Consider the following 14,064-nt stretch of genomic DNA (forward strand, 5'->3'; position numbering starts at 1 on the left):
TAATGAATGGATCTAGTTTTTTCTCACTCAAGAGAAGTAAGGTTTAGTGATGACAGAGTTGTTGTCCAACATGAATAGGAAATGGTAGAGTTCTGACTGATAAAGCTCTGATTCTAGAGCTCAAGCTCTGAAATACTTTGGTACTATGTTCCCTAGGCAACATCACAATCCCTATGCCCAGAGCAGCTCACCTGGACATATTCTGGCTGTTCTTATTCACTTACAGGGAGATCAATGTGAGTTCCCTATTGCACAGCCACTATGTCAACTAGTGTTAAAGAGAATGCCTTCTAGCCCATGAAAGCAACAGGTAAGAGGAGCTACCAATTATTTTGTCACTAGAGGCCCAGTGCACGAAATTCATGCATGGGTAGGGTCCCTAGGCCTGGCCAGCAATCAGGGCCGATCTGTGGGGTGGCCAGCAGGGCAATGGGGAGGGCCCCCACTGGCACCCGCCTTGGCCGGCCTGGTGCCACCCACATGCCGCCCCCACCCGCCACTGGTCACCTCCCTCTACAGGGTGACTGCCGGGGCAATCAGGGGTGAGTGGGCCCTGCTGGTACCCTCCTTGGCTGGCCTGATCATCTGTCCCCTGGTGGTTAATGCATGTCATAGCGACTGGTCTTTTTGCCAGATTTGCTTATTAGGCTCTTATTATATAGGGTAGTTCTATGGAATGGCTCTTTGCAATTGTCATTTTGCACAGTCAAGAGTCCTTGTAGTAGCATTTAGCAAACAACGTAAATGAAGAATTTAAAAAAAAATACTGATTCAAAATAATTTACTTCCTAATATTTGACATACTGAAAAGCACAAATGGTGCCCTTGTTTTGAACAATGGCAGGACAGTTAATGATATCACTAGCTAAGTATGCCCCTGGACACTAAATGCAATGGGTTTCTCTAGCTCTTGATCCATCAAACTGTACTTGGTTTCTTAAGGTTAGCTCTGTTTTGGAGACAAAGCGATCATGGCCCAAAGCATTGGAGACAGCCCAGCTTCTGCACCACTGGATTCTTGAGATAGCCACATGAACCTCATTCTTGTGCTTGAGGATACCAGTGAACTTCCCCTTAGCAAACTTGAATAAGCAGCTTCCAGCAGAGAACAGGTATATTTCTAGTAGATACCTGGCTATCTCACTAGCTCTACTTATACCACAACATTTGGAGCTCTCCAGAAAGCCATGCTCTACTCTAGAGCATAGATTGCCGCTTAAACTTTGTAGACCAAATCAGTTCAATGGATTCTTGTTTTATTTCTAGTCTGGAACCAGATGAGGACTCCAAGTAAAGGACCAAGGTACTGAGAGCTAAGCTTATCACTACAACAGACACAGGAAAGTGGTACTATTGCAGAAAATGAGCACCAAGCCTAGGAAGTTGTGTTTAAGGCTTATTTCAGACAACTCCAAGTTGTCATATCTTAGACAACTTCTCTAAGACCCAGTTTCCTCCTCTGTAAACTGGAGGCAAAGGTAATACCCAACTCAGACTTATATGCCAATCAAAAACGTAATTATGTGAAAGCACAAAGAACTGTTTATGCACCATCCAAATGTGAAGTAGCATTAATTTGGGTCATATTATGTAGTCATACAAGGAAACCTTTTTCGTGATTCATTGAGCCTTTTAAACCTGCTCTAGGGTCTTGTTTTGGGATGTATGCATTTCTTAATAGAGATGACACATCTGACCAGGATATAATGCAAGCCTCAAATGGGCTAGGCTGACAATAGGTCACTTCTCTTACCTCCACCTTACTGCCCTTGGCCCCTTTCAGCATCAAGGGAGCAACAGCTCCTCTTGGGGTTCTCAGACTTTCATTAAACTTTAGAATCTCAGCTTAGAACTGTGTCCAGGCCATCCTGAGATTCTTTCATCTCAGAGATGAGCAAGTCTGTTTAGTTTTGGGTTTTGGTTGTTGTTGTTTTAATGCATTTTTCTCTTTCCATCAAGAAATCAATGAATCACACAAACTCAGAGTTGGAATGGACCATAAAGCTCATCTAACCCAACTTCCCCATTCTACATAGAAAGCTTCCTGGGAGTTCCCTGAGAAGTGATCATCATTTACTTTCTGCTCTGATACAAAAACTCTTTTCAAAAAGAGCATCCCATTCTTGACCTGTTTGAGTCAATAAAATAGTCTCGCTTTATTGAGTATAAATCAACATTGACTTGTCATCATGACTGACACAGGATTTTAAGAATTTAAAAAATCTATTATTTATTTGTCTATTTTGCATTTATTGAGCACTGAATATGGCCTGGCATTATTTGCTATACTAACCCCTCATTATGATGGTCACCTTCCAAGTCCAAGGTCACTTTTTCTATACTCCATTCTTACTCCAAAAGAGCAATCATAGTATTCCCACCTTGCTCTCAAACGTATTATTTTGATTCAAAGCCTTGAAGAGAACCCTATGTCAGCCAGCACAGACTAAAAACTGATGGTATTTTTAAAATAAGACTTCCTTAAGAGTTAGGTCAGATTGTCTAATGTCTTTGTTTTCATAACAATATGAACTAAGCCCATTGCACCTGCTCATCACACAATCTACAATATAGAATTATTGATTACTTCATGATCTCCAAGTCCCTGCTGTTTTGAAAGCCAGGTATTATAATAAGAAATCACATATAATGAACTTGACTTTCCACATATGCCTCCTGGTTATTTCGTATGTTTTATGTGAAATATGAGATAGTAGATACTATGACTAAGGAAGTAGGAATGATTATGGCAATAATAAAAGATATAAAGATCACTGTAACAAAACAGAACAATTGCCTTTAGGAAATAAGGGGGAAAGAACCCAGAAAATTAGCCCATTAGTACAATATTATGGTCTCCTAACCCACTGGTTCTCAATTAAAGAGGTGAATCAGACTGTACCATACAATTTGAATGTGTGTGTGTGTGTGTGTGTGTGTGTGTGTGTGTGTGTGTGATGTCTAAGTCACACTCTGGAGCTACTGGATCATAATTTTGGGGTTAAGGGGAGCAGGTGTTGAAGGCAGGTGTAAATTTTGAAAAAGTTCCCAAGACTTACTCATTCTAAATCTGTTGTTTTCCCCCACATTTGCTGTTCCTTGCTAGTTGAAAAACCACTTACTTCTATGAAACAGAATAATTTAACAATCAAACAAAATAATGTTAAATCATGCTGTCATGCTACAGCTCTACAGTCTGTTAAGAAGGAAATATTTTCCCCTAGTAGTCTTCTTGGTTTTCAGTGACCTGGTGACTTAACCCCAGGTGTCACATGTAAAGGAGTCCTTTGCAAATGACTTCATAATGGGGTCGGAGGTTCTCAGAATGGATCAAGAGAACTGAGCCTATGAGGATTTGCTAGGAAACTTGACTGAAAGAATGCTAGTGGTGTCACTTTATGGAAAAGATGAAAACTTTATTGGTTGCTGTCTTGGCTATTGGCTATTTCTCATGTAAGTATTTATCAAAGAACTTTGGGAGGGAGTAAACATTTAATCTTCCAAGTGAAGTAACAAGCCAATGATAACTTTTCTCTAGATGTAGGGATTTTTTGAAACTTGGAAGTTTTTCTCAGAGGTAAAAAATTCACTTCCTCAACTACAATGAATATCAGTGATTGAATTGATTTTTAAAATAATTCCAGAACTGCCATAGATAGATTTGAGATATTTTAAGGGGTGACCTATGAGAGGTATAATCAATATTTGACAAATAATTTGGTCTTTTGAGTTGACAATCAATTTTATCTCTCCTCCCTCTTCTTCCTAATACTTTCCCACCATATTCCCCACACACTCGTAGTTCATGTGTGAACACACACACACACTAGTGCCTTCTACACCTAAGTGTCATTTTCTGGAATGGCTTACTAATAGCGCACAACCAATATCAGCTATCCAAAAGAGGCCTCAGTGCTTCCTGATTAAGTCCAGCAAAGTAACACCAACAAGGGAAGCCCAGGATATGAAATTAAATCTTCTGGCAGGTCAGTACAAGTCGACGGGGAGGCAAGGAGGCTCAGCTGCAGTAGTTAAAAGAAGTTGAGGCTATAAAAGAGATCCTAAAATATGAAGGTCATGGGAACTGTTCATAGTTTGGATAAACAGTTGTTGACACAGAGGTCTTGAACAAAGGAAACGCATTCCTTGGAAGCAGAGAGAGTTTGGGAAAAGAGTATATTCAAGAAAGGCAATCATCAGAAACAAAGGCAAGTATCTAAGATTTGTGTCCGAAGAGCTAGACATTTCTCTAAAATGGGTCCACACAATGAGCAGCCCAGCAGTAGATGGTATGCTGAGTCCCAGGTGATAAAGCTTGGGTCTAAACCTCCCTTGCCTAAGGTCAGATGACATCTAGAAATGGAGAAAGGATGAATTATCAGATGGGACAGTAAGGGTCCCAGGCACGAGGAGAGGAAGCAAACAGTGTTTGGGAACCAGGCATGGCCAGATAAACCTTGTGTGGAAGAGCCACATATTTTCTTATGACATTCATGGTTATTAATTTATGATATGACTTAGTGGGCTAATTAATTCTTCACATCTCAACACTACATTATTTTATTTGATCCTTTTTTCTGAACATTTTTGTTTCAGATATTTTTGGTGAAATTCCACAAAAGGTAAGTTTGCTTCTTCTTGCATAAGAATGATTTTTCCAGTCTTAGGCTTATAGTATTTCTATTAGATTGAACCATATAAAACTGCTAACATTTGACAATTTTTTGACAATATTTTTTAATCTCCATAATAACAATCCAAACATTTATGTCAAACATATTCTGGGGAAAACCAGGACTCATCCCTGTCTCTTATTGCCCTTTCATCTGCTTATATAACCACTGGCAATTAAAGCTCATCATTTTTGTTTTTAATTTTTTTCTCTTTTAATTTTTCCCATATTCAAGTCCTCCTCACTTCTTGCCCATGATACTGAAACAGACTTCTTATGGGGTGAGGTGTGTGTGTGTGCTTAACTAAAAGGATTCCAAAGGTACCTGGACATTGGTTGTAGTCATTTTAGACAGTGGTTATATTCATTTTTTAAAATTGATTTTTAGTGAGAAAGGAAGGGAGAGGGAGAGAGAAAGAGAAACATTATCTGAGAGCAATAACATCAATCAGCTGCCTCCTGCATGTCCCCTACCAGGGATCGAGCCCATAACCCAGGGATGTGCCCTGACCTAGAATCGAACCAAGAACCTTTTGGTGCTGTGATGATGCCCAACCAACTAAGCCACACTGGCCAGGGCAGTTACAGTCATTTTTTTCACTCCCCAAAATGGTATTCTAACAGGTTACAGATATATATTACACAGTAAAAGATCCGGCTGTCTCAGCTGCCTTGCAAAGTGGAAATTCCAAAGAATCTGGCTGCTGAATTTCAGATCAGGAAGTTTGTTCTTTGTTTGTTTTTAAATTCTTTATTGTTGAAAGTATTACATATGTCCCCTTTTTGCCCCCATTGACCTCTTCTGCCCACCCCCCGTCCCCTGCCCCAGGCCTTCAAAGATCAGGAAGTTTTAATGTTCAAAGTTTAAAAGGAGACATATTTTATCATTATCTTCCTTCTGCATATAAAAAAAATTCCCCAGTGTTTATAATAGAAGCTATTAAGAGATCATTGCAGGATGGAGAGTTTGACCTGTGAGTTTTGTTTTAGGGCATTTCGTGCAGTCATTATCAACTGAAATCTGTACAACGGAAACGAGTATGCTCCATTAGAGTGAGCCCATTATGCGCCTCTAATAATGTTACGTATCCGAATTCCTGTGTATACTGCTTCGCTAACATGTAAGTGGAAACAGCAAACCCTAAACAGAACCCTCTTTTGGGAAAATATTGTGTAGGTGACTGATGACACTCCCACGTATTTTGGAGACCTGATTCTTAAAACTAAAATCAATGTCATTGGGGTTTCAGTTCCACTGGTTGAACGCAAGGTGGGGGAGGGTAGTAGCAACTAAACAATTGAGATTCTGAGTCCCCTCCTCCAACTCCAACAGAGAAGCCTCCATTTACCTGTGTTGAACATTAGGTTCTAATATGAGATTTTATTCGAAAAAGAGTTTTGTGCCTAAAATGTTTGAAAATCATAGCTGTAAGAAAAGTCTCCCTTTTTAAGATAAGGTTACAGCTTCAAGTCTCAGCACTCAATCAGAAGACCTTGGGGTGAGCCCTACCTGCCCCTGTGCTAAAGTGATATGGGAAAGTTTCAAAATTCCTCCAAACCTCAGGTTCTTATCTACAAATCTGAGGTTATATTTACTGCTTCATTTGCTAATTATGCTCTAACCATACTCACTCTTCCTTCTTAATATTTTCAGATATACTAGTACAAAGTTCTCTCCTGCTTCAGGACCTTTGGGCAAACTGTCCTGTCCCACAAGATTGTTCTCTCCATGCTGTTCACAGGCCTAGCTCCTCATCATCAGGGTTTCAGCCTAAATATTTCTCCCCTGTAGATGCCTTCACTGACCATCCTACCTAAAATAGATTTACCTCTGATATTTTCCATGTTAATATGCTTTTGTTTCCTTCTTGAGTCTTATAACTCCAAGATATTTTATTTCCTGTTTCATTATTTTTGGTCTATCACTAAACGTAAATTGCATAACGTCAGCAGTAGGTTTGTGACTTAGTCCTAGCATTTCACACAGTATCGTATCGGGCATCAAGTAGGTATCATAAATACTTGTTGAATTAAATAAATAAATAAATAAATAAATAAATAAATAAATAAATAAATAGTTTTGAGGTGAGGCAATGAATTGATAATGGGTATAAAAAGCAATTTTAAACTTAAGGTACCTTTTATAGGTAGTTAAAATTTTTCCTTTATCACATTGTATTGGCTCAATCTTTTTTTTTTCAATTTTTTTTATTAAGGTATTATATGTGTACATATCTTACCATTGCCATCCCCCACCCCACTCCCATATATGCCCTCACCCCCAGAGTTTTGCATCCGTTGGTTATGCTTATATGCATGTATACAAGTCCTTTGATTGATCTCTTATCTCCCCACCTCTCCCTAACTTTCCCCCTATAATTTGACAGTCTGTTTGATGCTTTACTGTCTCTGTATCTATCTTTTTGTTCAAGTTTATAATGTTCTTTATTATCCATAAATGAGTGAGATCATGTGGTATTTTTCTTTCATTGACTGGCTTATTTCACTTAACATAATGTCCTCCAATTCCATCCAGGTTGCTGCAAATGATGAGAATTCCTTCTTTTTATGGCAGCATAGTATTCCATTGTGTAGATGTACCACAGTTTTCCGATCCAGTCATCTGCTGATGGGCACCTAGGCTGTTTCCAAATCTTAGCTATGGTGAATTGTGCTGCTATGAACATAGGGGTGCATATATCCTTTCTGATTGGTGTTTCTAGTTTCTTCGGATATATTCCCAGGAGTGGGATTACTGGGTCAAATGGGAGTTCCATTTTCAGTTTTTTGAGGAAACTCCATACTGTTCTCCACAGTGGCTGCACCAGTCTGCATTCCCACCAGCAGTGCACGAGGGTTCCTTTTTCTCCGCATCCTCACCAACACTTGTCGTTTGTTGATTTGTTGATGATAGCCATTCTGACAGGTGTGAGATGGTACCGCATTGTTGTTTTGATTTGCATCTCTCGAATGATTAGTGACTTTGAGCATGTTTTCATATGTCTCTTGGCCTTCTGTCTTCTTTTGAAAAGCTTCTATTTAGGTCTGTTGCCCATTTTTTTATTGGATCATTTATCTTCCTTTTATTAAGTTGTATAAGCTGCCTGTAGATGTTGGAGATTAAACCTTTATCAGTGATGCCATTTGCAAATATGTTCTCCCATGCAGTAGGCCTTCTTGTTGTTTTGTTGATGGTTTCTTTTGCTGTGAAAAAGCTTTTTATTTTGATGTAGTCCCATTTGTTAATTTTCTCTTTAGCTTCCATTGCCCTAGGGGCAGTGTCAGTGAAGAATTTCTTTTGGCATATGTCTGAGATTTTGCTGCCTGTGGATTGCTCTAGTATTTTTATGGTTTCCCGTCTTATGTTTAAGTCCTGTATCCATTTTGAGTTTATTTTTGTGTATGGCGTAAGTTGGTGATCCAGCTTCATTTTTTTGCATGTATCTGTCCAATTTTCCCAACACCATTTATTGAAGAGACTGTCTTGACTCCATTGTATGTTCATGTCTCCTTTGTCAAATATTAATTGAGCATAGTGGTTTGGGTCGATATCTGGATTCTCTGTTCTGTTCCATTGATCTATATGTCTGTTCTTGTGCCAGTACCAGGCTGTTTTGAGAACAGTGGCTTTATAATACAGCTTGAAATCTGGTATTGAGATCCCTCCTACTTTATTCTTCTTTCTCAGGATTTCTGTGGCTATTCGGGGTCTTTTTTTATTCCAGATGAATTTTTGGAGAGTTCTTTCAAGGTCTGTGAAATATGCCATTGGTATTTTAATGGGGAGTGCATTGAATCTATAGATTGCTTTGGGTAGTATGGACATTTTAATGATGTTGATTCTACCAATCCAGGAACATGGTATGTTCTTCCATCTGTTTACGTCTTCCTCTATCTCTTTTTTCAGTGTCCTGTAGTTTTCCGTGTATAGGTCTTTTACCTCCTTAGTTAAGTTTATTCCTAGGTATCTTAATTTTTTTGGTGCGATGGTAAATGGGTTTGCCTTTTTAGTCTCTCTGTCTGTAAGTTCACTATTGGTGAATAGAAAGGCCATAGATTTCTTGGCATTAATTTTGTATCCTGCTACATTGCCGAATTCATTTATTAAGTCTTTAGTTTTTTGATGAGTCTTTCGGATTTTTTATGTACAATATCATGTCGTCTGCAAATAAAGACAGCTTTACTTGTTCTTTTCCAATTTGGATGCCTTTTATTTCTTCTTCTTGTCTAATTGCAATGGCTAATACTTCCAGTACTATGTCAAACAGGAGTGGTGAGAGTGGGCATCCCTGTCTTGTTCCTGTTCTTAGGGGAAATGTTTTTAGTTTTTGTCCATTGAGTATGATGTTTGCTGTGGGTTTATCATATATAGCTTTTATTATGTTGAGGTATGAGCCTTCTATTCCCACCTTGTTGAGAGTTTTTATCAAGAAAGGGTGTTGGATTTTGTCAAATGCTTTTTCTGCATCAATTGATATGACTATGTGATTTTTATCTCTCAACTTGTTTATGTGATGTATCACGTTTATTGATTTGCGGATATTGTACCATCCTTGCATTCCTGGGATAAATCCTACTTGGTCATGGTGTATGATCTTTCTGATGTACTGCTGGAGCCGATTTGCTAGAATTTTGTTGAGGATTTTGGCATCTATGTTCATGAGGGATATTGGTCTGTAATTCTCTTTCATTATGTTGTCTTTATCTGGTTTTGGTATTAGGATGATGCTGGCTTCATAGAAGGAGCTTGGAAGTGTTCCTTCTTCTTGAATTTTTTGGAATAGTCTGAGGAGGATAGGTTATTGGCTCAATCTTTGAGAGTTGAATATGTGGTTAAGAATGAAGACTCTTATCCTATAGACTTGGATTGGAATTTCAGCTCTTCTATTTAAACTAGAGGCCCAGCGCATGAAATTTGTGCATGGGTATGGTCCCTAGGCCTGGCCTGCGATCAGGGCCATCTTCCCCAGCAGCCCGAAGCCAACCCTGCCCCGCGCCATCACCCACCCCTAGCTCCCCATTCTCCATCGGGCGATCGGAGCCTGATGGCCAGGGGAAGGGACCAAGAGGTCAGCCGTTCCTGCCACTTGCCGGTCCTGCCCCTGCTGCGGGTGGCCCTCTGTGTGTGGGGTGATCAGTGGGGTGGGGGCCTTGGCCTGGTGCCACCCAGGTCCCTTGCCCTGTCACCCACTCCTGGTTCCCCATTCACCATCTGGCTATCAGAGTCTGCCAGACAGGGAGAGGAACCGAGAGATGGTCAGTGCGCCTCATAGTGACTGGTCGAGCAGTCATTCTGGTCATTCCGCTGTTAGGGTCAATTTGCATATTACCCTTTTATAATATAGGATTATATGACCAAGGACAGATAATTTAACCTCAGTAATTACCAGAGAGGTTGGCTGTGGGAATTGAGAAAGATGTTGCATGAAGGATGCTTAGCATAATGCCTACCACATAACAGGCCCTTTGTCAATAATCACCTTCAGTGTCCTTATTATGTTTCTTACAACAAGGGGATCAACCATCTGGTTTGACTTAGGCTGAAGATTTTCCTGGACACTTTTAGGGCTAACACAGGGCAATCTCAGACAAACCAAAATAGTTGTCACCCTACTATCGACAGGTCTTTATACCTAGCCCCTCATTCTTCTTCCATATTTGCCAAGCCTTCCTTTCACTCAGTCCATATAATATATACCATAGTCATTCCCAACGAGTACAACAGTAACTTCCAAGCAATCTCAAAACTTCATTTCACAGGCCTTTAGAAGTGACATGGTAATTCCATGGTGCACAATGAGATTCCTTAGAGGGAAGAGAAACTGCAGGTGATTACTACTTTCTCCCAAATTTATTAATAGCTTTTCACTTTCATCCTTTCTTGAAAAAAAACTGTCTGCCCTCTTAACTAGGATACCAAGGTTTCTGGGAAATAAATAACTTAGTGGTAAGACTTTATCCTTGGGATTTTAATTGAAAAGAAGGGTGAATAGTAAATTCACTCTTTTAATGTATACAACCGTGGTATTTAGCATGTTCACAGAGTTGTACAAGTACTAATTTCAGAATAACTTTCATTAAAATAAATCTGTATCCTGCCCTAGCCAGTTAGAGCACCAGCCTGCAGACTGAAGGGTCCCCAGTTTGGTTCCAGTCAGGGGCATATCCAGTCAGGGGCATATCCAGTCAGGGCATATCCCAGGTTGTGGGCTCCGTCCCCAGTGTGGGGCATGCAGGAGGCAGCCGATCAATTAACGTTTCTCTCTCTCTCCCTCTCTCTTCCTCTCTAAAATCAACCTATAATAATAAAAGCATAGTATGCTAATTAGACCAGACAGCCAAACGACCTTCCAGATGTCATTCCGGACATCCTTCTGGATGGAGCCACAATGGTGGGGGCTGAGGCAGAGGCAGTTAGGGGCAATTAGGCAGGCAGGCAGAATGGTTAGGGGTAATCAGGCAGGCAAGTGGTTAGGGGCAATCAGGCAGGCAGGCAGAGTGGTTAAGGGTGATGAGGCAGGCAGACAGAGTGGTTAGGGGCAATGAGCTAGGCAGGCAGAGTGGTTAGGGGTGATGAGGCAAGCAGGCAAGTGGTTAGGAGCAAGCAGTCCTGGATTGTGAGAGGGAGTCTGGTCCGTGATAAGGGGGCCAAGTACACCTTTACACTAATGGTATATATGCCTCCTTTCACCACCAGTTGGACATCCCCCAAGGGGTCCCAGATTGCAAGAGGGTGCAGGCCAGGCTGAGGGGTCCCGCCCCCCATGCACAAATTTAATGCACTGGGCCTCTAGTAAAAATATAAAACATTTAAAATAAATACATAAATCTGTATCCTTTCTACCATCCCCCCAGTACCTGGAAACCTTTCTACCATCCCCTCAATTTTACTTATTGGCTAATAAGTAAAAGTACTTTCCCAATCAGGGAAGTATGAGACCCATACCAATTTTAGCTTTATGGATTTGCCTATTCTGGACAATTAATATAAATGAAATCGTATAATATGTGACTTTTTGTTTCTGCCTTCTTCCATTCAGCATAAGCCTATCAGGATACACCCAGGTAGTAGATCATATCAGTTCTCTGTGCCCTGTTATGATTGAATAATTATATGGCTATGCCATCATGTGGCTATACCATCCATCATATGTGTGGTTACACCACTCTGTTTTGTCCATTAATGGACATTGGGTTGTTGACACTTTTTGGCTAATATGAATAATGTTGCTATGAACATTCATGTACAAGGTTTTGTGTAGACAAATTGTTTTCATTTCTTGGGTATACATCTAGGAGTGGAATTTCCCAAATAATTCTTAGCATCTCCAAAGACAATAGCAGGACTGGAGGAAAGTAAAATTTTCTCAAATAAAATATGCTCCTTTTCCCATTGTGGTAATGCCACCTAAATATCCTTGTCCATGCCTCTCCCTGATGTTTAGTACACCTGTATCCTATTGCCACATTCTTTTTGTCGCAGGCCAATTGAGAAATTCATTCTGCTTCTCATGCAGAGGGACCCCAATGGTGCACGAATTTGTGAACCAGGCCTCTAGTAAATAATATATGATTATAAACCTTCTATAACTTAGAAAGTACTTTCCCAATCAGTGAAGTATGAGACCCATACCAATACTGCATGGTGGGAAAGAGGAAATTATTTGCTTTTTACACATGAAAGGAAAAGACTTCAAATTGTTTTGCCAATGTCAAATAGGAAGTATTTACAGAAGATGAACAATGTTTGGTTTTTTAAAAATATATATTTTATTGATTTTTTTACAGAGAGAAAGGGAGAGGGATAGAGAGTTAGAAATATCGATGAGAGAGAAACATTGATCAGCTGCCTCCTGCACCCCCCATACTGGTACATGGCCTTGACCAGAATTGAACCTGGGACCCTTCAATCCACAGGCCAACGTTCCATCCACTGAGCCGAACTGTTAGGTTATGAACAATGTTTTTATCATTTCACAGTAGCTCCTCTGTGACTATTAATTGTTTTTTAATGGACCACTTTTTTTTTTGGCCTGAAAAAATGCAATAGCGAAAGTCCATTGAGCATAATTTAGCACAAAATGTAGTTATTGGCTTTCTGTTATTATTACATTTCTGCTGAAGAAGACAAATGTTTTCACTTAAGTTTTCCATACTGCTGCATTTACCATGTTCTTGGTCATTATGTTCTTTGCCTCCAATAATGAGTCCTTCCTGTTTGCTGTTCTTAGAGCACTTTCACAGTGAGCCTCAAAGACTCATCTCCTTTTTCCTACAAACTGGTAGTTACAGAATAGTCACAGGGATGTAAATTACAGCATAGGGAATAGTCAATAATATTATAACTGTGTACGGTGCCAAGTGAGTACTTGAAACATTGGGAGAGACCACTCTGTAAAGTACATGATTTTCTAACCACTATGCTGTACATCTGAAACTAATACAGAACAATATTGGATATAAACTATAATTGAAAAGTATACATATACTTTTATATAATATATATATATATATATATATTACTTATCTCAGTAGGCACCCATCATTATGGTTATTTTATTTATTATTTTTTAAATATATTGTATTGATTTTAGAGAGGAAGGGAGAGGGAGAGAAAGATAGAAACATCATTGATGAGAGAGAATCACTGATCGGCTGCCTTCTGCATGCCTCCCACTGGGGATCAAGCCCACAACCCAGGCATGTGCTCTTCGCCAGAACCGAACCTGGGACCCTTCAGTTGAGCCAAACCAGCTAGTGCCATTATGGTTATTTTATAGTTAACGTCTATTTTAAGGTAGCGTCTGGTTCAGAAAAGTGAGATTTTTCTGGGATTCCTCAGTGATTCATTGTTTTCCCCTCCTTCTATTCTTAACATACAAGTTTACACATTTGCTAAAAGCTCTAATGATGTTTCACCATGATTACAAAGCAGAGGTGTGTCAGGGGTGTTGTAAGGGGAGAGGCAAATCTCTACCTATGGGCTATTTATAAGTCAGGATATTACAAATCAAGGCCTCTCTTCCCTCCAAATACTTACTGTAGTATAACTAAGCTAGGAAGAAAAAGGTTATATTTCTACCAATGGTCTCTAAATATTTATGTCAATTTCTCTTAGAGCTTTGGACTTCACTCTTCGAATTCAATACAATGGAAAATGCCGAAAACCCTTGGTTCCGCTCTGATTTTTCTTCGTTTGTCATGAGTGAACCCATTTGATTTGAGCTTTGTCTTTCCTTCAAAAAGTGGAATTCATATTACCTTATTTTAAAAAATCAATAAATTTTACCTTATGGAACGCTCTTTAACTCAAGATATATTTAATGAGCGGCACCAGAACTGTTTGTTTCTAGAAATACAGAGCTGAATAGGAAGTGACTCCTAACTTCAAG

General features: G+C 39.6%; 1 protein-coding gene and 1 long non-coding RNA gene across 4 annotated transcripts in view; one reads left to right on the forward strand and one right to left on the reverse strand.

The window, feature by feature from the left end:
- Positions 1–14,064, reverse strand: part of LOC129149503 (uncharacterized) — a 75,780-nt gene that overhangs the window by 61,463 nt on the left and 253 nt on the right. The gene's annotated exons all lie outside the window — the stretch shown is intronic.
- LOC114235365 (ovomucoid-like) lies at positions 184–13,970 on the forward strand. 3 transcript variants are annotated; one of them, XM_054718022.1, is made up of 5 exons: positions 184–310; positions 4,597–4,622; positions 5,663–5,793; positions 12,156–12,230; positions 13,791–13,970. In XM_054718022.1, coding segments are annotated over exons 1-5 (246 nt in total). In that variant the 5' UTR covers positions 184–297; the 3' UTR covers positions 13,792–13,970. The 3 variants fall into 3 exon arrangements, with proteins under 3 accessions (XP_054573997.1, XP_028017302.1, XP_054573996.1); XM_028161501.2 differs by lacking the exon at positions 12,156–12,230; XM_054718021.1 differs by lacking the exons at positions 12,156–12,230; positions 13,791–13,970 and adding an exon at positions 6,327–6,458.

The sequence above is a fragment of the Eptesicus fuscus genome, chromosome 6 (assembly GCF_027574615.1).
Source record: "Eptesicus fuscus isolate TK198812 chromosome 6, DD_ASM_mEF_20220401, whole genome shotgun sequence".
NCBI lineage: Eukaryota > Metazoa > Chordata > Mammalia > Chiroptera > Vespertilionidae > Eptesicus > Eptesicus fuscus.

What these genes read in the sequence shown, in the direction of transcription:
- LOC114235365 (XM_054718021.1), top strand. An exon ending in TTGGTGAAATTCCACAAAAG is followed by an intron (nt 4,623 to 5,662) that starts GTAAGTTTGCTT and finishes GTTTTGTTTTAG; the next exon opens with GGCATTTCGTGCAGTCATTA. An exon ending in GTATACTGCTTCGCTAACAT is followed by an intron (nt 5,794 to 6,326) that starts GTAAGTGGAAAC and finishes TAATATTTTCAG; the next exon opens with ATATACTAGTACAAAGTTCT.